Source organism: Electrophorus electricus, chromosome 12 (genome assembly GCF_013358815.1).
Source record: "Electrophorus electricus isolate fEleEle1 chromosome 12, fEleEle1.pri, whole genome shotgun sequence".
Lineage (NCBI taxonomy): Eukaryota > Metazoa > Chordata > Actinopteri > Gymnotiformes > Gymnotidae > Electrophorus > Electrophorus electricus.
The window spans coordinates 6,696,716-6,723,264 of NC_049546.1; the positions used below are offsets into that span (position 1 = coordinate 6,696,716).

The window sequence follows — 26,549 nt, forward strand, 5'->3', positions numbered from 1 at the left end:
TCAAGGTTCTGAGCAGCTGTATATGATTTTGTTCTGTGGCAGCATAAATGCTGGACATATGGGAAGCACTCTCTCATAGCATTGGTGGGTTTTGCCAGTTTCTGCTTTGGAATGCCAGCGAAAAGCAATGGCATCCCATAGACGCAGAGCCTCAGGAAGCTATGGCACACCACAGCTGACTGCACTGCTTACTGTCATGGATTAAGCCAGACCCGAGGCTCTGGACAGGAATCAATGTCAAAAATATACGTGCTTTTGTGGAGGTACGTAAAGCATAACCCTGACCCAAGTGAACACAGTCAATAATACTGCAATGTTTAGGTTTCGAAGGCAGTTTGGCACGCTTAGAGGTTTTGCAGGAAAAACTATCTAACTGAGAAGAGCTGAAATCTTTAGCCTATAGTACGACTATTTAAACTTTGACCAGAGCATGCTCGGTTAATACATACTTTTTAGACATTGCTGTCACGGTACGGCCCCTGCCCCCCTCGTCTGTGTGTCTGTCTGTGTGTCTGTGTGTCTGTCTGTGTGTCTGTGTGTGCGTCTGTATTGCCACGCCCTCTTGTGTTGTGCACCTGATCCTTATTGTGTGTAATTGTCAGGAGTGTATATAGGTCTTGTGTTGTATCGTCAAGGTTGTCGGTGTTTGACCCATGTAGTGTGTTTGTGTGTGTGTGTGTGTGTGTGTGTGTGTGTGTGTGTGTGTGTGTGTGTGTGTGTGTGTGTGTGTGTGTGTGTTGAGTCGTGCTTGTGATTAAAACATATGTTCTGGTTAACGTGCCTCGTCCCCGCATCCTCCTTAACCCGTTAAACGTCACAATCGCTCTGGATGTGATCTATGCAAATGGAAGGAAAATTCAAAAGTACCACCGGTGCTGTACCAAACCACCTTAAAATTCCCTCCTGAATTAAAGCATTTATGTTTTGGTCCAAGCCAAATAATTACCTAAAAGTACTTGCAGGGGAGCAGGAGAGAATCATAAACATACCGGGCCATTTGACCACCAATCTTTTACATTAGAAATAATTTCACCCTAAAATATACCTCAAATACCTTTGGCAACATTGTTCACTTTATGGAGTAAATATCTCATCCCTCCAGCTGGGAGTTTACTCCTGGAATCCCCTATTCGTGAGTCTGTGTTGCAGGGACAGTAGGATGATGAGAGGCAGCACCTTCCAGTATCGGTCCTCAAGAAGTGGAGGCCACTGTCAGAAGCAGGATTCTTGTGACTCTGTGTCATTCTGCATTGACAGTTTCTCCAGTTCAGTATGGTTCCCATTGTGAAGAACTGAGTACCTGGAAGGACGGAAGGGTAGTAACATCAGGTTCAGCAACACGGTATCTTTAGGTTACTACACTAGAGCTGCATGTCAGCACACACACTACCACGGTGAGATGATTTGGAACAGGACTGTGGGGTGTTGGGGCTTTAACTCCAATGCTTGCATCACAATTACAACTTTTTTTGGCATTTTTTGACAAGATTCTAATTAAAGACACTCGCTGTCCACATGTCCACTGATTTATGAAGGATTTGCTTAAAATGTCCGAGGATCCCCTAGTTACTGCAGTAAAAAACATACAAACATTCCAAAAATAGGTTCATTGAAGGTTCTGAATAAAAGTGGAAGCTCTAGATACAGCTATTTGAACACACAAAAAATGCTTCATAATTGTTTTTCAACTTTATTATGAGTTCCTTGTGGTCTATGGTCAATGCCACATTTTTATGATAAAGTACCATATATGACATTTCACAGTGGTTTCAAGGATATGGCATGTTTCTAAAACTACTTAAATACCCTGTGAAATTAAATGATGAAGTGATATGAAGTGAGCTTTCTGAGGATAAGGAGATGAATACTAATAACCCTATAAGGCCAGTTGGTAGATATTTAAAATCATCTCAAGCCATGCAGGTATCATTTCTAGAGGCTTACCTCAATGCTTCAAGGATATTACTATTATACTAGACTGAATATAAATTGTATGCAGGCAGCACTAAAGTAGGTGTAATTGATGTCTCAAATTATATGCACTGCTGATATAACATAACATAACTTTTTAAACAGTAAAAATAACTCCTTACAGAACACTGTTTTTTTTTTTTTTTTCAAATGATTCTAGTTGCAAATATATCATCAATTAATAATTTTTTAACCTTGACTCAGACAGAAAATAAAATTCTCTAGATAGTAATGGACTAATTGTTACAAACAAAATGTATTGTAGCCTCAGTTCCATGTCCAGATTTTAATACTTCTGACAGGATGATAGCCTATATGAGCCTGACCACTCTAGCCAAGAAATAAAGTCTGGGGTGAGAATCTCTAATGGCTTTCTAGACATGGTGAGGACTTTGTGTAGCAGCCAGGAGTCGAGGAGCTCACAGGGGTGCAGTATAATGCCTACAGCGCCCCTGTTTCACCTCTCTCTGGCAATGGCCCTCGACCCTAAAAATCATTACAAACCATTTAGGTAAACAAGCAAACCAAAGGCAAATTCCTGTTGAGAAATTGGGCAAGAAATGTACCTTGAAACCCTTCACCCACTCAAAAGTCACCAATGTTCCAGGATTCAGAAAGGAACTGTGCAACAACTGTTCAGCGAAGCAGAAAGTAGAATTACTGCCACATTGTGGCTCTTTTACTCAGCAGTGTTCTGGCTGTAGAGGTCCTGTTCTATATAAGTGCAAGCTAGAAAAGGATAGTCTAAAGATGCTTACACAAATGTCACAAATTTTCCAATACAATACAAAACTCCTGTGAACATGTTGAAGTACCCAGTCTAAACAGGGTTTCTGCCCTTGCACTCGCTCTGTTATTCTGAATCCCGATGGGGCACAGAAGTGTTTTATCCGGATATGCTACACACTCTAAACATTAGTCCACACGATGAGAGATGTGCAATGGTCAGGATACAGACAGTTTTGCATTTGAAGAAAACATATCTGCAGTAGTAATTGTAGTTAATGATATCATAAAATAATATAAACAGATGATAATATAGCTCTATAGATATCAATAATAGAAACATAAATAACAGATTTAGCCTATAACTGTGCTGTCTCTCTGATTGTGCATACTGTTGTGTGTGAACTGTGTGTGCTTGTGTGAATTATTCTGTGTGCCTTGTGTGTGCTGTTATGTGTGGACTGTGTGTAATTGTGTGTATAATCTTTATGGATTATGTGTGCTTGTGTGTATTATTCTGTGTGAATTGTGTGTGTTTGTGTGTGATTGTGCATATTATTCTGTGTGGAGTGTGTGTGCTGAAGTGTGTGGACTGTGTAAGCTGTTGTGCATTACAAAATCCCTGAGTTGAGGCTGCATGAAGAGAGAGACAGAAAGAAAGGGTGAGAGACAGACAGAGAGTGTGAGAAGTTGAGAGAGGGAGAGGGAGAGAGGGAGAAAGAGATGGAGAGTGAGAGGGAGAGAGAAAGAGAGAGAGAGAGGCAGAGAGAGTGAGAGAGAGAGCGAGAGAGAGTGAGCGGGAGAGAGAAACGGAGAGTGAGAGGAAAAGAGAGACGGAGAGTGAGAGAGAGAGAGAGAGAGAGAGAGAGAGAGAGAGAGAGAGAGAGAACTGAGAAAAGAGGGAACCCTGAATGATTTTCACCTCCACCCAACTGACTTTATTAACATCTAGTTATTCATTTAAAGTCTACTAGTTGCACTTCCAGAAATCCATGGTAAGCCATCTGTGCTTTAGAGAAAAACTACCCGAGCTATATCTGCCTCTGTTTTTGTGAACAGCTTTCTTGGTATTTGCCCCTAGCCTAAATACCGTCTTCATTTTAGGAAGACCCAGTTAAAGCTTCAGAAACTGACTGCTAGCTAATTTGTCATTTAAGGATTCTTTATAAAGAATGTTACAGAAAAGGACCATAAACACATAAAAATACAATAACAGCAAAGGCCAAACCATTTAACCATTGCAAACTTATGCACCCCTGTTTTCTTTTCCCTCAGTTTGGACAGAGCACTTTCAACCATTTCACTGCGAGTTATACTGTGTATGACTATGTATGTGACAAATAAACCAAACTTGAACTTGAACTTGAACTTAAATGTTTCTAATTTATTCTGAACAAAGAACCATACATGATGTATAGTACAACAACTTCATAGGACATGAAAGTTTATGCTGTGCCCTCTTTTAGTGTAAGGTTACGGTTTAAGAGCCAAGTGCTCTATCCAGCATCAAAACAAGTTTAACTATTACATGGAGGACAACCAGGTGAGAGATGGAGGACAACCAGACCTTCTTACAGACACAGATATCGAAGGCAGGTGCACATATTTCATTTGATTGATGATGGTTTGATGAAGCAGAAATGTAAATGAAATGAACTAAACCCACACATCAATGCTTTATTAGCTCAGAAATCTGGCTTAAGGTTACAGCTCCATGCGAGCTACATTTTAGACCCTGCTCTAAAAAATACAAAACAACAAGAGAATATTAAAATGAAAAGTTGGGGAATGAGGCACTAAAAGGAATGTATTAAACACATTCAGTTTGATAAACTATGCGAACTTACAGTTGTAGAAACCATACAAACGTAAAGACACTATTAAACTAAACAATAAATGCAGAACCTATTTCCACAATTTAAACAAGCACCTCCAATTGACTTTTTCCCAATTAACAAAATTACAGTCTCTAATCTTCATCGTTTTCTTGTCTATCCAAAGTATCAGTTGTGAATCACTTGGTGACCACTACTCTGTGATTTCAGAGAGATAAATGCAATCCAAGTTGGAGACAGTCTTCTGCACAGAGGCCTGAGACTAGCCTAAACAAGGCAGCCCAGAGATACTTACTCCATGGATATTAAGCCATCTGCAATTTCTGACGTACTTAGAGACATGACAGGGGAGGCGATCCATTAGAAACTCATTTAGGCATATTCCAGTTCACATTAGGACACTTTAGAAGGTGCCAGGCATGATAAAAAAAAAGGCCCATCAGAATCTAAAGCCACTGTCATTCAGAGTGACCTGGGAGTTAGTCTCACACAATATGGACTGTAATGCGGCGCGAACATGAGGCAAATGCTGAGAGGAGCGAGATTTATGCTGGGGAAATAATCATAATCATAATCAGAGTCATTTAAACAGTCCATTGTAAAAACACAAAAAGATGGGTAGATCCACAAGAAATAATAGACATGACAGACATAGCGGAGAAAATGAAAGTATGGAATGCATAATGAAACATGGAAGCATGTGGAAAAGAAACCAGGAAGTACACAAGACGGGATTGCCAAGGTGACAGGGAGGCTAGGGAGGGGCCAATTGTGCCCTGGACACTGACAGCAGGTTGTTTAAAGTGCCATATAACAAAACTCAGAAGGTCAAGTAGTATATTGTTAGTGTTCGATAACTGCAGACGTTATGAGCAGTAAAGTTGCCTATGCTAATGTGTGAATACTAGTGTAAGTGTTACTAGGGCTCTACCACTCTGTACTCAGCATGTACAGCACTGCCATGGATAAAAAGGGAGATGTCAGCCTGGCAGTAGGATCTGAGAGCAGGATGTCCAGCAGCAAGAAGAGCAGCCACGCAGTTATAGTGCCCAGAACAAGCTTCCTGTGCCAGTGAGCAGTGACGGTCAGAGTGCACTGTGGACCCAGCCGGCCCCGCTTCAGGGAACTGCGTGCGTGTGTGTGTGTGTGTGTGTGTGTGTGTGTGTGTGTGTGTGTGTGTGTGTGTGTGTGTGTGTGTGTGTGTGGCCATGCATTGCCAGCACCTTTACCCAGCACTGCGTGAGATTCTGAAATTCTACAAATACACGTGTGCGAATAGCAAAAGGCTGAATTACTTATGAGATTAGTGACAGCGGAACTGGAGCATTATGCCTTGAATGGGGTTTTATTTTTGGTTGAATATGAACAGAACATTCAGAATGGAAAAAGAGAGGTCAGGTGACAGTATGGGGGAAAGAGAGAAGGAGAAAAGAAGAGAGAGAGAGAGAGAGAGAGAGAGAGAGAGAGAGAGAGAGCGACAGAGAGCTAAATGGCTGAGAAAAAGTAGAAGTCCTCAGAGAAAAGTCAGAGGAAAAAAAGGTATGTTGGCATTGGGATACCTAAGTGGAAGTGTGCAACATGCAGGTCTGCTGAAAATGGCTTGTGTGTCTACACATGACCAACAACAGAGTTCTGTGCGAGTGCAAGTTTGATACATTTCTCCAGCCCCAAACCAGCCCACAACCTTGCAATAAACATTTACAAGCCTGTATGGTGGCAAAAGCCAGGTCAACGGGTAATAGCCAGCAGCAGTGGAGTTGCCCTTCTGGATTCATTTAAACTGCAAAAAAATAGCTCACATAGCCAAAAACCGATAAATGCCTTCTGATAAACAAATGTATGCACATCTAACCAAGCTAATACATTCTGCTATACAAATAAGGAAAATGAGTACTATAAGTTCCCATAGATACTTTCTGGTAGCAGAACCATTCCACTGCAACCATTTCACTGCGAGTTATACTGTGTATGACTATGTATGTGGCAAATAAACCAAACTTGAAACTTGAAATACTAGTCAAATGTTTACCTGAATCTACTGGCATGCTGCCTCATGTTACCCTGTCAGCACCCTGTCAGAGTCTATCAGGCAGGATATGAGCTTTAGAGTCACACATCTAACAGGAAACTTACTTTGCAAGTACAAAGCATACAATCTGACAATTACACATCCTGCAACCTTTTACATTTTTGCACTGTTTTGCTAAGAAAACTTCCCAAAAGGAAGAGGAAATTTACAAAGCTGTTAATTTAGAAAATCCAACTGACCTAACTATGATTCTTGTAAAGAAAAGCAAAGAAATACATTGCACTGAGCACTATATTATAAAATCTCCCAGTAGTGTAAAATAAAATCTGAAAGTACAAGCTAAATATCTATTCACTAGTGTAAGCCAACACATTTGTGGGCACGTGGCTATCCATAAGAGGCTGAAACACACTTAACCAGCAGGAAGCTGCTATTTCTCTACTTAGTCCTGCTGTTATTGTGCACCACTGAGCTCCAGGCTCATTTTCATGACCCATGGAGGTATTTTTACAAAGCACACACGGCTGCAAACCTACTTGAATGTCTTGCCATTAACTTAAATTTTACTAAAAATGCACTGATTTGAATTTAGTACTTTGAAAATCTGCTGAGATCTGCATAACACTGAGTCTTCATCTCCCTCTGGTCTGGCAATCCTAACATAACTCATTTGAAGCCAGAAAGTAGACCAAATGCAATCAATTGTAAATTAATTACATATATTATTTACATTAATGTAACATGCCCAGTGTTTAGTCTGGATCCATAAGGAGACTTGTGTACTTGCTTAAAGACTGTATCATAGATTGTATCTGAGATATGCTTAGACAATTGTTTCACTTGTAATTAAAAAATATCAAAATATCACAGGCATGAATTTTGACAAAAACAAATATTTAACATTACGTGGTATAGTACTATAATATCACATTTTTATTAATGAGATCAAGTAATGGTTCCACTTAAAATTAATTTTACAATTTCACAATATTTTGAGTGTTTGCTGAGGTAATAAACCTGGATGAATCTATGCACCATGTCAAATGCAATATACAATGTTAAAATTTATTCTCCATTACCCACGCCAACAGGATCTCACATGACTGTCTGCACCTGCATTGTCTAAGCAGACTTCTGCTGCGAAATCACTGTCCAAACACACACAGCTTAAATTACAGGACATAAATGCACATTGCCCAGGCTGTTAACTATCATCACAGTGCTCAAAAGAGAGAAGAAAACAAGTGCACTTTAATAAATGGAGCAGTCATTCAAATAGTTAATTCCATACAGCAGTTGTAATGCTATATTGATCTGTGCTTCTTAGATTTTGGTTTTGATTTGGAGATCAGGTAGGACCCGCCATCTACCTGCGGTCTTTTTAAATGCAGGCCCTGCAGAGACTGTTCAGTCTTTTGCCAGCACAAGGCTGCCTGCAGATCTGCTGTCGAACATGAGTGAGTGCAGTCTGGTAAGAGCACATGCCAGTGACTGACTACGCAACCGCATATTACAACACACTGAAACCACAAGCTGCTCTTGGTGTAAACACTTTTACGTTTGAAAGATGATCCGCTACATCTGTGCACTAAAGCAAACGTCGATAAAGAGAGTAAGGCACTGTGAGTTAATTCCAATAAAATTTAAGAAAAGCAAAAGCTGTCCTAGACAGCCATATCTACTGTGGCATGCAGGAGACTGACTCCTTCTTTTCATGAAGATGCTAACACTAATATTAATGAGGTCAAACAGCATTTTATGTGAAAGACAAGAGGTACAGAAATGTCAGCGTTGTTTGCTATAAAATCAACATTCAATAAATAACAGAACAAAGGTTAGTGCAAAAGTCACCCCAGTGACAAACATAACATAACAATGAGAAAACAAGGAATGCTGAGCTATTGGGTCTACATTATTGTATGTACCCTCATTCTTCTTCTACAGCAACTGCTCTTATATAATATAGGAAATAACAGCGATAGTATTCAGGTACCACTTTAGAGGCTGATAAGAAAATAAATAATGCTAATACATCTTTCAATATATAAGACCTTGCTGCTCATCTGGTAATTGAATACAGCCTGCTGTAGTTTCTGCAGCATACACTTGTCCTTTCAACCTCAGCTACTTCAGGCCACGTAGGCTGTTTGCTGTGAGTGATCCCAACATCTCACTTATTGATCCATTGCACTCACCACTTGCATGATTGCACTGGTTAGCAAGCCTGTAGCATGGGCAACATAGACACCCATACCACAGGACTGCTGGAATGCCCGAGTACCATTGGCCTACTTACTCTGTGCACCGGGCAATGAATTTACAAACAAGAGACAGGCAAATAAAGCCACCTGCATACATTTAAACAGAATGCAAAGAGGTGGACTTCATCAAAGAGGGTCACTGCGGTGGTAGTTCAGTACATATGGCAGTACCATTCAAAGAGCTATGACAACCATGATGCTTATAGCTCTGTAAATGGCGCTGCTATCTGCACCACATTTATCAAGTCTGTCCTGGGTCACTGCCGGGCATTCTGGCATCCTTGGCATGCCATAGGTTGAAGAGCAGTCGCAAAGAAAAAAAAAAGAAGCAGATTCTAAATACCAGCATTATTCCATTTTTTAAACAACAACTCATGTGAAATAACATAACATTTACAACAATTATAAATAACATTACTTTTAAGAGAATGAAACATCAGGATAAAGAGGAATGACTAGAACAATTCTCTTACACAAATTTCTGTGCTCTGTATATAGACAGAACTGATCTGAATAAGTTTCACTTCTGCTATACATTGTACAGTTTCACCAAATGGTAAGCATATGCTGAATGAAACTACATGAAAATAAAAGAAACTGAAGGATCAAACAATGGTGTTAATTTGTAGACACGAGGCAAATACAATTATCCAACCAAGCAGCTGTCAGAGATGTCTTACAGAACTCCAGTTTAAACATGGTACTACATTTAGTGAACCAGCTGAACAAATGGCAAACATGCAGTCATTTGAAGCTCATTGTAAGAAACGGGATCCGGGAATTCTGGCTGAATAAAGAGAATGATGATTAAAATGCTCTCAAGACTTTGCTAAAAGCAAGTGAAGAAAAGCTTTGTTTTATTTTGCTGATTGAGTTTAAAGTCATTTTTTCACCACAAGGTCAGATCAGATCACCATCTACAACTTGAGTTCTCTGAAAAGCATTCCTTAACCAATTAAACATCTAGGGCAGACTTGTTGAAAATGATTGTTAAGCCTAAAATCAGGTGTGCATTATATAGCCTCAAAAGCAGACTCAGCTAACATTAAAATTCCACTTAAATTCCAATCTTATTTTTGTGAAGGAATTATAATTTCATTAAATAAAGGAAGTATAACTTCAGCTCATGCTTTAAATTATAACTGGGATTCCATCCAGCATCATCCCCAACAGTTTTCCAGTACTGCAGGACACAGATGCGTTGGCACATTTTAGACTTTTTTATGTATGAGGATGCCTATTCAGGATTGAGATTAGTATAACTGTGTAATGCACAGTCCAACAAAGTCCATAAAAATGGAATGGGCAGATTTTCAGATGTTTCATGATTCATTTGATTCGGCTGCACAAATCTGTGGTTCCACTGTCACAGTGCAGGGAGAGTGGGCATTCCTGACCTGGTGCCATTCTTTCTTAACCTTAGCTTAAGCCATAATATATAGCATGTGTCCCATGTCAGAAGCTGATTGGAATCAGTAAAGCAGGATCTGGCTGTAAGTCAGTGAGGATGTCAATCCACAAACCCCCACCAATCCCCCACCCCACCCATACCTGTTCCCAGATAACACAGTAAAGTCAATGCCTGGGTCCATGTGCACACAGCCCCCAGATTGACATCTGCACTGCTAAATTTAAACCACAAAGTTCAGTCATTTTGTTTTCGCTGTCATAGGTAAAGTGCCAATTAACACTATTTAATTGTCAATTAATACTCGTTTACACTAAGCATGAGTACAGACAATGGATGAATGGCTTGGCATTTTTATCTATAGTTTTGGCATAGCAGTGGACGCCCACAGTCATGTGTATATGTGTATGTGTGTAGGTGTGTGTGTGTGTAGGTGTGTGTGTGTGTGTGTGTGTGTGTGTGTGTGTGTGTGTGTGTGTGTGTGTGTGTGTGTGTGTGCGTGCATGTTTGTATGTGTGTATTTGTATGGTACACAAATTAGAGAAAGCTCCTTGGGCACAGGGAAATCAATCAGACAAAATGCAGAACAATACTTTGGTCAGAAACATTTGCTTAGGTCTTAGGTTCCTCCTGAAAAGATAGACATCCTGACTTTTAATAATTCTTTCCAGGAAGACTAGTGGAGCTACTACTAATATACTTATTATTAAAAAAAATATATATATATTTTTGAGAGGTCACTCCTCAGTGTATGACGTCAGTTTAATAACCCACTAAGACATATCCTAGAAGCTCAAATGGCAATTTTGAAGATATAAAGACATTAAACAAAAAACAACTAAAACAATGATCTGATAAGTTAGTTAAAATAGAAGGGAGGAGAGGAACAGCCTTAAAGGGCAGAAGGAAAATATGTGCAGTAAATCTTGTCATGGCAAAACAGGCTGACAGAGCAGTAGGCACTCTGACCTCATCAGAAGACAAGCAGTCTGTTGCAAAGAACTAAGTTAAGGGATGACATTGCTTACATAAAGATATCCTGATATTTAGTATATTGCCTATTACAAATGTCAAGTACAACACACAATTCAGTCTCCTGATTAAGAGTGTCACTTAAGACTGTTGTGATAAAGGTGAAATGATGAATTTTCTGTATGTATGACATATAATCTTTAATCAGTATAATAAAGAAGTGAAATAACTCTGACTTGATTATTTTACATACATATTTAGTATGATAATCATGGGCCCCTGTGTGTATGCTACATGTATCAGTTAATACAATCCAGTTTACACTCCTAGAGACTAATCTGTGTTTACAAGAATACTTGTGTAGAGTCAATATTCCCTGAGGCTGTGATGAACGAAAGGCTATGAATGGGGAAGGGACTGTATATCTTCAAAGATCCTCAGAGCGTGAAATTGGTCACAATGAGTCACAAGAAGAACCAGCAGCTTTCTGTTGGCTTAAAGTCTGATCGCCTAAGCAAAGAAGCCTCTATACAGACACACACACATAAAACTCTTGCGCTCTCTTACCCTTACAAACAGTCACTCACACAATGAAACTGTAATACACAACATTGCACTACACATTACTGACCCTTAATACAACAGTATCAAGGACAGAACTGAAAGGAAGGCATGCAGACAGGAGGTAGGGGTGTGTGTGTGTGTGTGTGTGTGTGTGTGTGTGTGTGTGTGTGTGTGTGTGTGTTTGTGTAACAGACTCACTTGTGTGCTCCCCACACAGCATTAGACAGGAACAGGTCTAGTGTTGCAAAACCAGAGGAGGAGTTTGGAGGCAGAGGAACAGCCACTGGAGCCGAGCAGGACAGGAGACAGCAAAGAGTCGCACACATAGAGGGGAGGAGAAGAGGAGACAGGAGGAGAGGAGCAGAGAGGAGAAAAGGAGGAGAGAGGAGAGGAGGAAAGGAGAGAAGAGAAAAAGGGGTGAAAGAAGAGGAAAAGAGGACGAAAACCAGATTAATATATCCCCACTGGCTAACTGTACCCTGTCACTGTGTTACCATGTGTTACTACAAAGACACTCATCAACGTTGTGTTACTGATGATACATGGGTTATTGAAAAGCTAGTAGTTAATTATCGTTATTACCATTATTATCAATTGACCAGTCAATCAATCAGTCAATCAGGAAACAAAGAGACCATAATGCATAGATACAGGAACCATTTCCAAAGTGGACTAATGTATTACATTGCTGGAAACAATGATTAAACTACATGCGCAGTATATATTTTAAAACAGCACAATGTCAGTGAGTTTTGCTTTGTTGATTTCAATCAATCAGTATGATATTTTAATGCCTGTATGCTAACAAATTGCCATAGCTTTTATTTGCAAAGCAAACACGGGTCATTTCCTGGCAGTAGGGTCACTTATAATTCACTCTGTCTAAGGCCCGTTATTTGATGTTTTCATAATAGACTCGCCGCGCAAATTGCCTGTAAAGGACAAAGCTAATAATGGTGCCGAAATGGGTCAGAAGTGCTTGCATGAACACAGAGGATTTGAATTGACACACGAATGAGTGCAGTGACTCCCCTTCTCTCCTCAGACAGGTTACTGTTTGACATTCACTGTAACATACATTAGGCCTGAAAGTGGCCCAAGAGCACTCTTACTTTCATGAACCTCAGTTCCATAATCAATTCAAGCTGCTGCAGCTACAGATTAAGTTAGCCATCGAGAATGCGATACGGGATGCTAAATGCATTTGGGTTGAGCAGCTTGCTGGGGTGAGGCATGTCTGGGACATCATGGCATGTGCTTGCTGTGCAGTACACGTGAGAGCTCTTGGTAATGTAGAGCTCAACATCACGAAACACATCATAGCACATAAAGCATGAGATAGACGCTTTAGGCACCTCCAGTGTAACCCAGTGGAACTACTGGACAGATGAGAATATAAAGCTACATGGTCTTTCTCTTCACCTTCCTGACCACAGAAACATTAATGAACCCTAAAATAAAATAAAAAAAATTAAAAAGGCATCAGACACATTTTATAGATTTTAACCAGATTAGTCATATACCTTTCTAAAATTACATAAAATTATTCAATTCACCTTAAAAACAAATCTGATAAGAGTTCATGAATGTGGATATGTGCAGTGACCATGTTCTACAGTGGAACCCTCTGTATTTGTGTTCTTTCTATCCATCTCTGCCAACTCTCTCTTTGATCTATGTCATTAAATTCCAGTTTCCTTTTGGGAAAGTTTACCAAAGGGCAAAACAATCTGGGCAGGCTGCTTCGCTCCACTCACTGGTAAGCGCTGACACATGTGCACCACTGTCTCAGTTTTGGGCTGCTTCAGGTAAACATCCAGTCCCATGTGACAGAGCGATCCACAGCGAGAATCTGCTTCACATGTGCTTGTTATCTAATTCAGAGTGAGGTTCACAGTATCCAGTAAACTTCATCAAAGTTGAACCTGTACAATGCCCTGAGGAACCCATAAAATGTCATGAGGAACCCATACAGTTCCCTGAGGAGCTCAGACAATGCCCTGCTCAAATCCTCTGGGACTTGAGAGGGTACGATGAAGATATTCTGTCAGTGATGCAGAAAATGTTATCTAATGCAGTTGAGAAATATTGGCTGGATTTCTACTAATAAAAGACATTACATTTGGGTTTGCACCATTGAGCAGACACCCTTGTGTAGAGTGACTTCAGTGCTTCCTAGTCCCTATCAAGTGCATACTATGGCACTGGGTCTATCAATTTTGCAAGCTGGGAGGTTTTTACAGAGCAAGAGCCAAGGCTCATAACGCTGAGCTATGAGGGGATGATGTGTTATGAGAGGTGCTGAGTTGAGGAGGCACAAGATATTGGACAGTCTGTTGGCCTTTCAGCTATACACACATGCCGCCACTGTTCTACAAACGTCTTGATGGAAGGCCAGCTGTCATCACAGTAGTTGTGGCATTAAACACTAAACTGCTATATGTGTGCCATGAGTCACTGAACTGTTGTGTGTATGGCATAAAACCCTGTCTCAGGCTGGATCAGCTCACACCCACATACACACACATACTTACACACCCAAGCCCCTCACCTGCCAAACACACACATGCACACATACATACAAAACACACATATACATCACAGGGGCCTCAAGCATAGCAAATGTGTAAAACTACTGTTGGGTTCAAGAGTACCACCCTTGTGTTATGGAGCTAACCTCCCTTTCACATACCTCCTCTACACTGTCGTGCCCAGAGAGTAAATCCTCCACAATCATGTCAAAAGTATTTATCCTCTCACACATGGAACAGAGAATCAGGAATTATTTTTTCTTTTCCATACTCATTTGGGCAAGGACAAGACAGGTCTGCGGAAGAGAGGGCCCCTATAGGAGCTCAGGGCTTGGCATCGGCAATGTTATCTGCTTGCTAGAGCTCCCACGTGTAAGGCCCCTCTCCCTGCGGTGTCCTGTCAAATGTTTATGAGCAAGAGATGTCAGAGGAATATATCAACTGCAGGAAAGACAAACAGAGGCTCCTGTGCAGTGTCAGTATGTTATACCTCCAAGGTTTTCACATTTCAAATGGGCAGATGGGTTAAGGGCCCTGTAAAAAAAAAAAAAAAAGCACAATGTTTTCATCTTGCTCAACAGTATGTGATATGTGCCTAATGAGTTTATAAGCTATCATCAAGCTGCAACTGAAATGCATTTTGGAGTTCACTAACATATGGAAAGTTCCAGCCTGTCGTAAATGATTGAGTCCTCCCATTAGACCAAACCCTAATCTTTATGTATAAATGTTAATAGACCTAATTTATGGAATTAAAAAAGAGCCAGAGGAGCTTAAGCCTAGAGCCTAACACAAACAGCACGTCCCAGGACGGCAGATGTTACATTGAGCCCTGTGTGTGGCTTCAACTGACTCACGGAACTTTTATCAGAAAAAAAAAAAACATTTCTTTCCCAAAAGTTGTCTATACACTAGTCTAGTGGGGATATGAGGTGCTAAAACAAAGGCCTGATAACACACCCATGACAGCATGTTAATAGTCATGGATAGGGGAATATTAAGGGGGTAATAAATCAAATTGAGTGCAAAGATTAAATCAAGGTCCCTAGGGTTACTCATTTCTGTTAAAACGCCTTCATTACTGCACTCTCTCTAAAACCTCCTGCTGGGTGTTCATATCTCAGAGGGCTGTTTATTGAAATGAAAAGGACCTACTGTGAGGTATGCAAACCATCTCTCTAAAGCCATATTATGCGGATGCCCATTCTGTACAGATGATTCCTTGCTTGTGTCTTGGTTTATCCATAAGCAGTTGTCCGCCTCTGCTGTCAATGCCGAGTACTGATGTACTTTTTGAGTCACAAATGCTCACTTAAAAAAAAGTCAAGCTTGAGTAAAAATCTCAAATACAGAGATAAGAAGATTATCAAATGTTGTGGTACTGGAAAGATCAATTGCAGATGTCGGTCAAAATCAATGAAAACCAATTCAGAACAGACATTTACTCTAACAGACATTGGCTGAACAAGGCATATAGGGTCACATCTGCTGGAATGATCATTATCAAGGTGGTGCCCCTTATACACAAACAGACCTAAAGAAACGCTCTTTACGGTTGTAAGACAGAGTGAAGACAAAGGAGACTGTGGAAAAGACAAATGACTACTTTTGGCTGCCTTTATATCAAACTGCTGACCTTATAGTACGATGGCATGCATTCTCTCAGCAAAACTTTGTCTTAAAATAAGCCATAGACGCAATGATGTTAATGACAGTAAACAATATTCATGTATTATACATGCATTTGTTATGGTTTCCTTTAAAACTTTAAAATATACAGATATATAAAGTATAAAATACATTTCTTCTGAAGTATATCAATAACAAAAGAGTCAAACAGGTCACTGCAGGTAAATGTAGCCCTCGGTTTGCGGGTAGGCTTACGGGTGGCCTCCCTCAGAGTAAAACACAAAGAATGTCTGAAAACCCTTGCTGCTTTGGATTCACATGCAGAAAACAGAATAAATCTCATACTCCAGCCGTTGCTCAGCTCTTAAACTTAAAAGAGCTGGCATTATTGCAATAATATGCTGATTTTATCCGAGGCAATAATACAATCATTAATAATTCAACTGAGAGTCTAAGAGGAGGTACAGCTGTATCCAGTCAAAGAAATAAGAAGTAGTGAGTGCCCTTTATAGTGCGCTGTGGTCCCAATAAGTCAGCAGGTATATATCGATGTACACCCCCCTCCACCGCCCCGGCTCTGTGTGACTATTGTGTACTGATGTTGAAGAGCACACTAAGGGCTAAATAAATAAGACAGAGAGCAGCAGATGTACATTCAGATCTGCATAGGCAGTGCTCATAAGTCCGGAGCTCTCTGAACGTGTTTGGCTGTCCCTGGGTTCCTGGATCACAATGTCTCCAGCAGAGCCGACGCTACGGAAAAGCAGCTGCTCGGAGACCCCTGCATACTTCGCCCCTTTGTTTATCGGCCGAATTAACACGCTGACAGCCTCGCAATTTGGAAACAGTCGCACAATTTATGTCTGCGGCACATTTCCAAGCGCTGCAGAAAACAAAGAGTGGCAGGAAGTGCTCGGGGTTGCGTGATCTGTTGGGTGGACTCTGATTAGGATCTATCTTCAGTGGTTTCCTTCTTCTCCCTAAGGCAAGAGATCACCAGTAGTTCCCTAAAGGACTGTTGTCTACAGCCTTTACTGATAGCCACTGTCCACAACAATGAAGACCAAAACTCCATCAAATCTTGACAGTAAGCCTTCTGTCTGTGGTAGATGTCAAACCGATCAGTTCATGCAGAGGCCAAAGTAAGAACATTCTTGCTGTACAGTTCGCTATTTATTTCAAGGCTCATTACAGCATGCTACTTCAAAAACGTCTAAACCACTTTCGCAGAAAAAAAATTGTCCAGTATGTTTGGGTAAAAGCTGAGAATGCTATGGCTGGAATTCAAAATTTTTCTGAATAGTGACATGATTGTTATGTTATTGCTACTACTACACCACAGCAGTCATTGAGGGTTATTACTGTCTATGACCCATTATGTACCATTGCAAGTTGCAATGCGATATAAATGATGTAAGTGGCTGGTAAAGTCACAGGATTGCAGAGGGAACATGGCACTAATGACACTGTCACAGCATGTCAAAAACACCCCATCAGACTTAAAAATCAATAACCAATTATAGCACATGGCAAGAATACCTACGGCCTTGTTTTTTTTGTTTGTTTGTTTTTTGCTTTGTTTTGTTTTTAAATATACACAGTTATTATTTAAATGACCTCATAGTGTAAAACTAATTCAAATGTTCAGAAATCAATACATCATAGCTAATTTGGTCCAAATCTAACCTAGCATACAAGTAAGACAGTAAGACAAAGTCCATGGATGATGTCTGTAGCAGTAATCACAGAATTGGAATGATTAATTCATTTTAATCTGGTGGTGTTTCCATGGGAACAAATCAAATGTTTTGAACATGTTTAACATCAGTGCACAAGTGGTTCATGTGGTCACTGTCTTTTAAGAAATTGTGTTTAAAGGCAAGTTTAAGTTTAAAAGTTTAAAAGGCGTAGTCTGAATCACTATCTACCTCCCACCCACACAGTCATTAGAACAGGCTACAAAAAAAAAAAAAGGCCAGCGTTAGACTCAGAAGCCAAAAAACTTTCATTTAAACTTTCAGATCATGAAACTCATTTTGAAGGCCTTTCAACTCAGAGTCCCTGCAGTTTTCTGCTTTCTCTTTCTCCTGTCATTAAGAGAGCCCCTGATTTTGTGAGTACCAAATTATCAATTAAACCATAAAGCTGTAATCACGCCAACGAACTGGCTGAAAGATGTAGCACTGAGAGAGGTGATGGCAACAGATTATTTATATCTGACCTTAGTGGAAACTTCCTTCCTCTTCCCACCAGGGACATTACAAAATGTCACCAACATACCGTGCATAAAAGCATACTTATTAAAAATGATGCCACAATAAATTATTCAAAAAAAATAAATCCATCATCAATCAATTATTAATAGTGGGGCTTTACTATTTGCTCTTCAACATTTGAATTGGGCTGATTTATTTATTTTAGCAAAGCTTTAAAACATAATATGCTATTTTTCAGTAAATGCATTATATATACACAATGTAAAATTATTTGAAAATGTGTCCCGGACATTTTCAAGTTGTATTAACAAAACAAATAAATACAAATACTTTTAAAAAAAATATATTTTCCCAGGGTGGGCTGTAAGGGGATTTTAGTTCAAAAAGAGCAGCTGGCAAAACTCCAGCTTTAATCTATGTCCAAAATAGCATGGCAGCCTTTGATCAGACCCAGAGGGAGCGTCCCTCTTCTGACCTTTAAGTAAAACAAACCCACAGAGAGAAGGGGCTTTTTTTTGTCCTTCAAAACTATTTTACAACTGTTACTATCCAGGAGATCTCAGACTAGCACTGTTAAACCAGGCACAGGTGATCTGACAGCCTGAACTGAAAGTGTATACTAAAAGCACCGAGGAAACAGAGGAACACCAGGAGGAGAGAGAAATATGTGGGAGCGTAGTTCATTCAGCCTTTCCTAGCTATCGTGGGAATGTCGGCACTAAGCTGTGGACAGTGCTGAGTGTAAAACTCAACAATAGCTACCCCGTCAGCAGGTTTCCTATTGCAGACTGGGAATATGCAAGACAACTGCAGAACAAACAAGGCAATCTGTGGTATGAGTTGAGGAGTTACTGTGTTCACTAGAGAGGGTACTGATAAAGAATAAGATTAACAGACCACCAACTCTCAGGTACATTTGTCACATTTGTTAGCTGTTAGAGAACCTCTGAAAGGTCAAACATAATGAATCCAGAGTAAAAATTAAATGAATTCTGACAGTAAAAATAAATTAGAGATGTTTTAGGCAGATAATAGGATTTTTTGTCTGAAATATTTAAACAAAGTCTAGCAATATACCAGGGTTCAGGCCCTGAGTTTAATTTTAACCAGAGTGGATATCCTTCTAGCCCAGGAAGTGTACTGCTCCATCTAATGTGGCATGGGACAAATTGCAAAGAAACACAAAGGTACCTGGAATGGGCTCAACTAAAATAGAGTACCAGATATATCGACCTTCACTATGGCAAAGGCAGGACAACTGAACTAGTTTACCTACTTGAGCACGTGAGCGGAGCCGTTGATTTGGGTAGCAGTGCAGGGGTTCCTGGGTGCTAGGATGGAGGTCCGTCTGTAGCGCTTCTGCCCGCAGCACAGGATGATGAGGAAGGCACGACGGAAGGACTTGTTGAGGAAGGCATAGAGGATGGGGTTGAGCATGGAGTTGATGTAGCCCAGCCAAAGGCAGGCAGCCCAAAGCTGCTCGGGCACTGTATAGTCTATGAAGGGGTCCACCACGTTGGTGATGAAGAACGGAGCCCAGCACAGGCAGAAGCAGCCCATGATGATGCACAGAGTCTTGGCCGCCTTGGTCTCGGTGCGCATGCGATGGTGCCGCTGGTGGTCGGCGCTGTCCGAGGGGGCATGGCCCGCCCCGCCCGCCCGCTGCAGCATGCTGATCTGGCGTGCATGCTCACGTGCTGTCACGTAAATGCGCTGGTAGGCCAGGACCATCAGGCCCAGCGGGATGTAGAAGGCCACCACGGAGCAGGTGAGCGCGTATGGCTTGTTCACCATGAACACACACACCGTGGAGTTGCCGCTGAACTTGCGAGCTTCTATCTATAATATTTACACACACAAGTCACACGCTCAGCTTATGTAGACATTCAAGAGAATTTCACACATTCTTTTCGTCTCTTTGCTGGGGCTTTTTTTCCGAGCAGTTCGTGGGTTTTCCAGTCTGTGGGTACTCAGCCTAAGGGAACGGTCAATTTGTCAATGGCCACTGGAGGAAATCTTTCAGTAGCAAAGGTAGTTAATTAACACTTAAATCCGATCTAACCAAAAAAATGACAAGACCTTACCTGGGCTCTGTAAATCTTAAAAAATCAACTCAGAAAGACAGTCCTTTAAAGGTCCTGACATTTTAAATCATAATGGCCTCCAATTTGTGATAAAGTAGTGAGAAAGATTTTCCTGGAGCACTGACCAAAGTTTTGTTGCCTTAAAAAAAAAAAAAAGTTTTTTATTGTTGTTCAGATGCTTAAAAGTATCTGAACTTCAAAAATGGAAAACTCTGAACTCTGAGATACACTTTTAATTGGATTCAATGCAAATTCATTGTTAAGTTCTATATTGTGAATTGATCCAAAGCCCTGGTCAGAGGAACACACATGCATGTATATGGACAGGTTAGACCTTGCTCTACTGGGGCAATGAGCAGCAGTGACTCTCCAGCAGTCACGCTCTGCCTGCACCCCCCACAATTCTTACATCATGGCTGTGAGTCACTAAGCCATACAGCCACTGCAACAAGGGATAGCAACAGAGCATACCAAATTTTTCTCTCATGAACTGTACACTGTTTTCTCTTTTGATTTTTTTACGACATTGAGGTTATTTCTAAGCTAGGCTAGAACATAAACCAAGGCTTCATGGACGCTTGATATAAAACCACTACTTCATTCAGAGGAGGAGCCAAGTCAAAGAAAACGACAGTGTTCCTGAAGTTCCTGCTTTGTAATGCGTGGGTAAACTGTTCAAAATAACCATCAGCATGATGCTTGAGTGTCGATGTAGATTCTGCATAAACGTCTTAACTTCTTAACTAAGCATCAAATGAAACACACACTTCATATCTCCAGGAATTTATTCTCATAATTTTCTTGTGCCAAAATGTGAAATATTAATTATTATGTACAAGAGGATAAAATGACATTGCTAATTTATGCTAAATAAAACAATGTCAAAAACAGTTTATTAGAATTTGTGAACGTGTTATGAAACACTTCTTAGCTGAATCGAGAACAGCATTTTAATTGGAGGAAACACGCTCAGGATCTGAACAGCATTTCCTCTCTGTTTGCCTTTCAGTGCAGTCTATCCATCACCCACTGGCTTGATTATTGAAAAGTGATGGATTATGGGCTCTACCTGGGTACCTGGATATTTTATTTCTATTAGATCTTCATATGGCTGGCTGAGAGCTATTCATAACCCCCCTCTGCTGTGCTCTTCGAGCACTGTATTTAAGTGTATGAATCTGAATATAAAGTGGGGCTCACAGTCTCAGAAAAATATTAAGGAATAAATTTAAAAAACATGAAAATGCTCTAATGAAACAAAACTGAACCTGATTTACATGTTTATATGGATAATGATTTCACTGAATGTCTAATCATTTTTTACAGTCTTTTAATAGATCGTATGAATAATCTAGACTTGTTTACATACTTATCCTGATTCTAGTGAAAATGAGAGAGAAAGAAAAAGTGATCATAAAGAAACCAAGCGCATTTTTAAACGTCATCAACACAGGACTATCCTCAGCATCAGACGCATGCGACTCACCAAGTGATTTATTCCAATGCTGTTCCAGCCTTGCATTATTGGTAAGAAGGATATAACAGTTGGGATAATCCAGCATCCTCCTATCATAAGAGCCACTCTCAAAGGTGTCATCTTATTCCTGTAGACCAGTGGCTGACAGCAGATAGCATAGTACCTGGAACATTTTATAACATTATTAACATCAGGTAAACATCTCTGTGAAGCCAACTATTTATTCATAATAGCCAAAAGTCAGGCATTCATGTTGTATGTTTTTTTATGTATGTTGTGTAAGACAACATATATTCTCTGTGAACATACATAGTGTAGGCATACTTAAAGTCTGAATGAACACTGTATGTTGTAAGACTAAGAATATGTTATACTAATATGTTATGTGAATATATACCAATAATGAGGAAGTTTGTCTGGTTTCAAGTTTGTCTGGTGAAAAAAGACAATCTGCTGAATCAACTGTGTGAGTGTAGATAAAACCCCAAAATAGTATTGTTTCCAGGACTCATCTTCAAATGACGCTCAAAATAAATTCCAAAGTACATAGAGTTACTTCCACTTTCTACTGAAAGAACACAGACACTGTTCCTATTCCATATTTCTGCTCCACACATCTATACATTTGCACAGGATATCCATACAGCTGCTCCACACATCCATACAGCTGTTCCACACATCCATACAGCTGCACCGGATATGCATACATCTGGTCCACACATCCATACAGCTGGTTCACACATCCATCAAACTTCACCACATATCCATACAGCTGCTCCACACATCCATACAACTGCTCCACACATCCATACAGCTGCACCGGATATCCATACATCTGGTCCACACATCCATACAGCTGGTTCACACATCCATAAAACTTCACCACATATCCATACAGCTGCTCCACACATCCATACAGCTGCTCCACACATCCATACAACTGCTCCACACATCCATACAGCTGCTCCACACATCCATACAGCTGCACCGGATATCCATACATCTGGTCCACACATCCATACAGCTGGTTCACACATCCATAAAACTTCACCACATATCCATACAGCTGCTCCACACATCCATACAGCTGCACCGGATATCCATACATCTGGTCCACACATCCATACAGCTGGTTCACACATCCATAAAACTTCACCACATATCCATACAGCTGCTCCACACATCCATACAGCTGCTCCACACATCCATACAGCTGCTCCACACAACTGTACAACTGCTCCACACAACTGTACAACTGCTCCACACAGGCAGTATTACTTGCCATGGTGAACAGATTTGGAATAGAGTCATAAAGCATCATTTAAGTTTTGCTGGAAAAAAAGAATAATGACAGGCTTTAAACGTGTTTTGATGTGATCCTTTGTGTGACGGAAACAGAAGAGAAATCTAAATAAATGTGAAGGGAACAACAGCGCATGCCGGCGCGTAGGAAGCTGCGCATGGATGAATGGTGCTTCCATTTTCTAGAACAAAGGGTGATGACAGTGTGAGAGTGGAGGAACACCGCTGATATAATGGCACAGATGTCTTGGTGCGATGGGTCCGCACCATCTAGCCCAGCGGCAAAAATAACTGTGGATCTGTGCCAGGCATGATGCAGTGCAAGAGCGAATTTGCCTGACTCTCGTCAGGGTTACATCGCTGCCACCACAAAAGAGCTGAGCTTAAACACACTGCAGCATCTCTGTAAACACTCTATATGCAAATATGCAAGTAGGGAAACATTTGTATATGGATATAAGCATTTTCATGTGGAAATAGTAGTATAGAACTACTATTATTATTTGCCATCTTTGAATAGATCCATGCTTTTCACCCTGAGTCCCGTTCTCATTTGTACTCATACAGTGAAAAATTTAAACTCCCCTTTAAGTGAACAGTTTTCCAGTTCTTGGACCCTTTCCAGGCCACCGTATACACACTTTACTCAAGCTGCAAAATTCTATGTAGCTTGTAGTTGTTGAGAGCCCAGGCAGTCCTAGGAAAAGACTCAAATAAGAGACAGAGCAGGTGATGAAGGGTGTCAGAAGAGACAGATCTCCTCTTGGTCCTTCAGTACAAAATGGGGATGATCTCTCAATCTCACTCTTTCTCTGACCCAGTTCTGTCCGCACTGTGGCCAGAGAGTGTGTGCCGAGGTTCCTGTTTATCTGCTTCCCTGCCGCTAGGTGTGACATTCCTGGCATGGGTTTATTACAGCACATTTAGCACTGGCACAAAAGCCAGCACTCTACTGTAAACATCACTATTTAAATCTCATCACTGAGGCCTCAAAGTGGACCAAGCCGATTGTCTACATGCACAGCAAAGAAGAGGTGATTCAGTTTTTGAGTTCCACTGGACTGAAACGGTGACTTCCATTAAACATCCACCACAGATGTTCAGGGTTCATCTGCTTGACTAATGGATGTGTGCTTCTGACAAAAGAATACCCCCCTCCAGGCTGTGGTTATATGCAGGCTTTATGCCACATGTAGTATCAGTGCTGATTCCTTTTATGACAAAAGTTTTGATTGAGCCTTGTGGATCGTTCTGGCATAAAGAATGAGGGAAGGGTGGTCAGTCGGGGGAGTGCACGTGGGGGTCAAGCACTTGACAGCAGGCCAGCAGAAACACGACCCACGCATCACTCACGCCACACGTTCAATGCTGAAGTGCTCTGGGCCGTGTGGTGTTAATAGTCTGCCAAAACTCTCATGGCAATGTGAGGCTTGGTAGAGGATGGCTGGTAAAGAGAGCCCTGGCTTATTTTATTTGGAACATAGCACGTGTAGCCACAGAGCCTGAGGCAAAGCCCAAAAGAAAACTGACAGCACACTGGTGCTTTAATGATAATTACAGTGCCAGTGATCGATGAGGTCTGGTAATGTTGTCTGCACGGCTGGCTCAGCAAAGAGAGATGGATTGCAGGACATATGAATCATTATCTGAACAAGCTCCATAGCCACTGACAGCTAGTGCATATAACAAGAAAAAGTGATTCAGATGTCTTTTCATTTTTTAACGGAGCCAGTTGGTCAGTGTTCATGTTGAAGTGATCAGACATATGTTGAGTTTTCTAGTGGGGCTCTGGGGGTCGTACGCATTATGAAAGGCTGCGTAAATATGACAGTGGCAATGCACTCGCTTTGTTACAGCCAAATGAGCAGCAGACGTCTGGCGTGGGGTGGGGTGGGGTGTGTGTGTGCAAACGGTGAGCCTGTACAACTGCATCTGCAACCGATTTTCCTCAGAAGACTCATATAGACTCAGAGCCGTCTAAAGTATCTCAGTCTCCTTTCAGGCATTTCTAAAAATAAAGCTCTTAAGAACACATTTCTGTTCACCTGTCCCTCTGAAACAGCTCTGTGAAGCAGAAGCTTCTCTGAGCTAGCAGCACTGGATACCGATTGCAGCTTTTTTCCTGCAGCACCTGTAATTGCAGTTATTTTCAGTGGGTTTTCATTCATTAAATTGTGAGCAAAAGGCACACATGCCCACACACATGCACATTCATAGTGGTAATGCTTCTGGACTTGTTCACATGTTGGAAGAACGCGGTGGTGGTAGTGTGGATTTCAGAGGACTCCCTGGCAGGAGCATATGTTCCAGGCAGTCAGTTATGGCCTTGGAGAATGACCTTCTTATGGAGGTCATATAAGTCCATGATCTCATTATTAAATGTAACATTCTATATAATATATGTCATTCTATTTGGCAGAGGAAGTGAGGAGATTTCTGCACAAAAGCCATTATAAACTAGGAACATGGATAGAATTGTTAGTTTTTGTAACAGTCTGGCCAAATTCTTTTGCATTAACACACTCTAATTACTAATGAAACTCTTCTAAACAGAGTACTATTACACTAGAAAACAAAGCCTACCCAGAATCTATTTCAGTGTACCCATAATGGCACTGAAAATCAATAGCACTGACATAAGTGGTTTATTATGCCAGATAGGCCTAATAAAGCTGACCATTAACCTAATGGACCTCATTTGGCGTTAATCATAGTCAATATTTTGAAAACATAATCCACAGAATTCAGAAAAAAATGCCCTCATATCTCTCACAAGAAATAAAGAAATATACTTATATCTGTAATGGTAACTCATCAATAAAAACTACACAAATAAAAGCTTTATAAAACACCAATGTAGCAGCTTGAAATGCTTAATGTGATGTACTGCATCCAATTATTAAAAACCAATGAAATGCATGTACTCATCTTTCATAAATATTGCATTAACTATGCACAAGACATTTCCTGGCTCTATATGTATATGGGCAATTCAATCGAATGGTTGCCATTTGCATGTTGAATTCTTCAAAAATTAAACTTCAATTTTTATCTTTTTTCAACACTTTTTAAGTGGAAGATGGTTGCATTTTTCTCAGTCCTGTTACCAAAATTTAAAAGCATGTTTAAAAGCATGTAAACTAATTATGTTGTTTTCCCCTCAAGAAAGTGTGTATTTTAAAGAAAAGCTTGGATACATGTACAAATAATTGACATTTTTGACTAAATAATCACTATAAAGTGCACATAAGTAGTAGGTAGTATTTAATTAAGTAGCACGTAAGAAGTATTTTTCTAAAAATGAAAAACCATTTTATCTTTTTTGAATGAGACCTAAACCTCAAATTTATAAAATGTATATCATGTCATATATTAAAACAATTGGATAAATGATGGACCAAATATAATTTTAAAAAGAAGTGGTGTATCTTTTTTTTTTTTTTTTTAGAATTGTAGAATAACACTTTATGAATGAATGAGCACTGTGTGTCCATGGGTGTGTGCATGCATGTATCTGTTTTTGGGTTTTTTTGGGTTGTTTTTT

The 26,549-nt window shown here is 40.4% G+C and overlaps 1 protein-coding gene across 1 annotated transcript in view; it reads right to left on the reverse strand.

The window, feature by feature from the left end:
- Positions 1–1,251: 1,251 nt before the first annotated feature.
- The window catches only part of htr4 (5-hydroxytryptamine receptor 4), a 49,032-nt gene continuing 23,734 nt past the window's right edge, over positions 1,252–26,549 (reverse strand). The window contains exons 4-7 of the mRNA XM_035532326.1: positions 21,713–21,866; positions 19,419–19,981; positions 11,965–12,049; positions 1,252–1,300 (exon numbers count right to left, since the gene is read on the reverse strand). Of these exons, the coding sequence (XP_035388219.1) occupies positions 11,986–12,049; positions 19,419–19,981; positions 21,713–21,866 (781 nt within the window). The 3' untranslated portion in view covers positions 1,252–1,300; positions 11,965–11,985. The remainder of the gene's footprint in view (positions 1,301–11,964; positions 12,050–19,418; positions 19,982–21,712; positions 21,867–26,549) is intronic.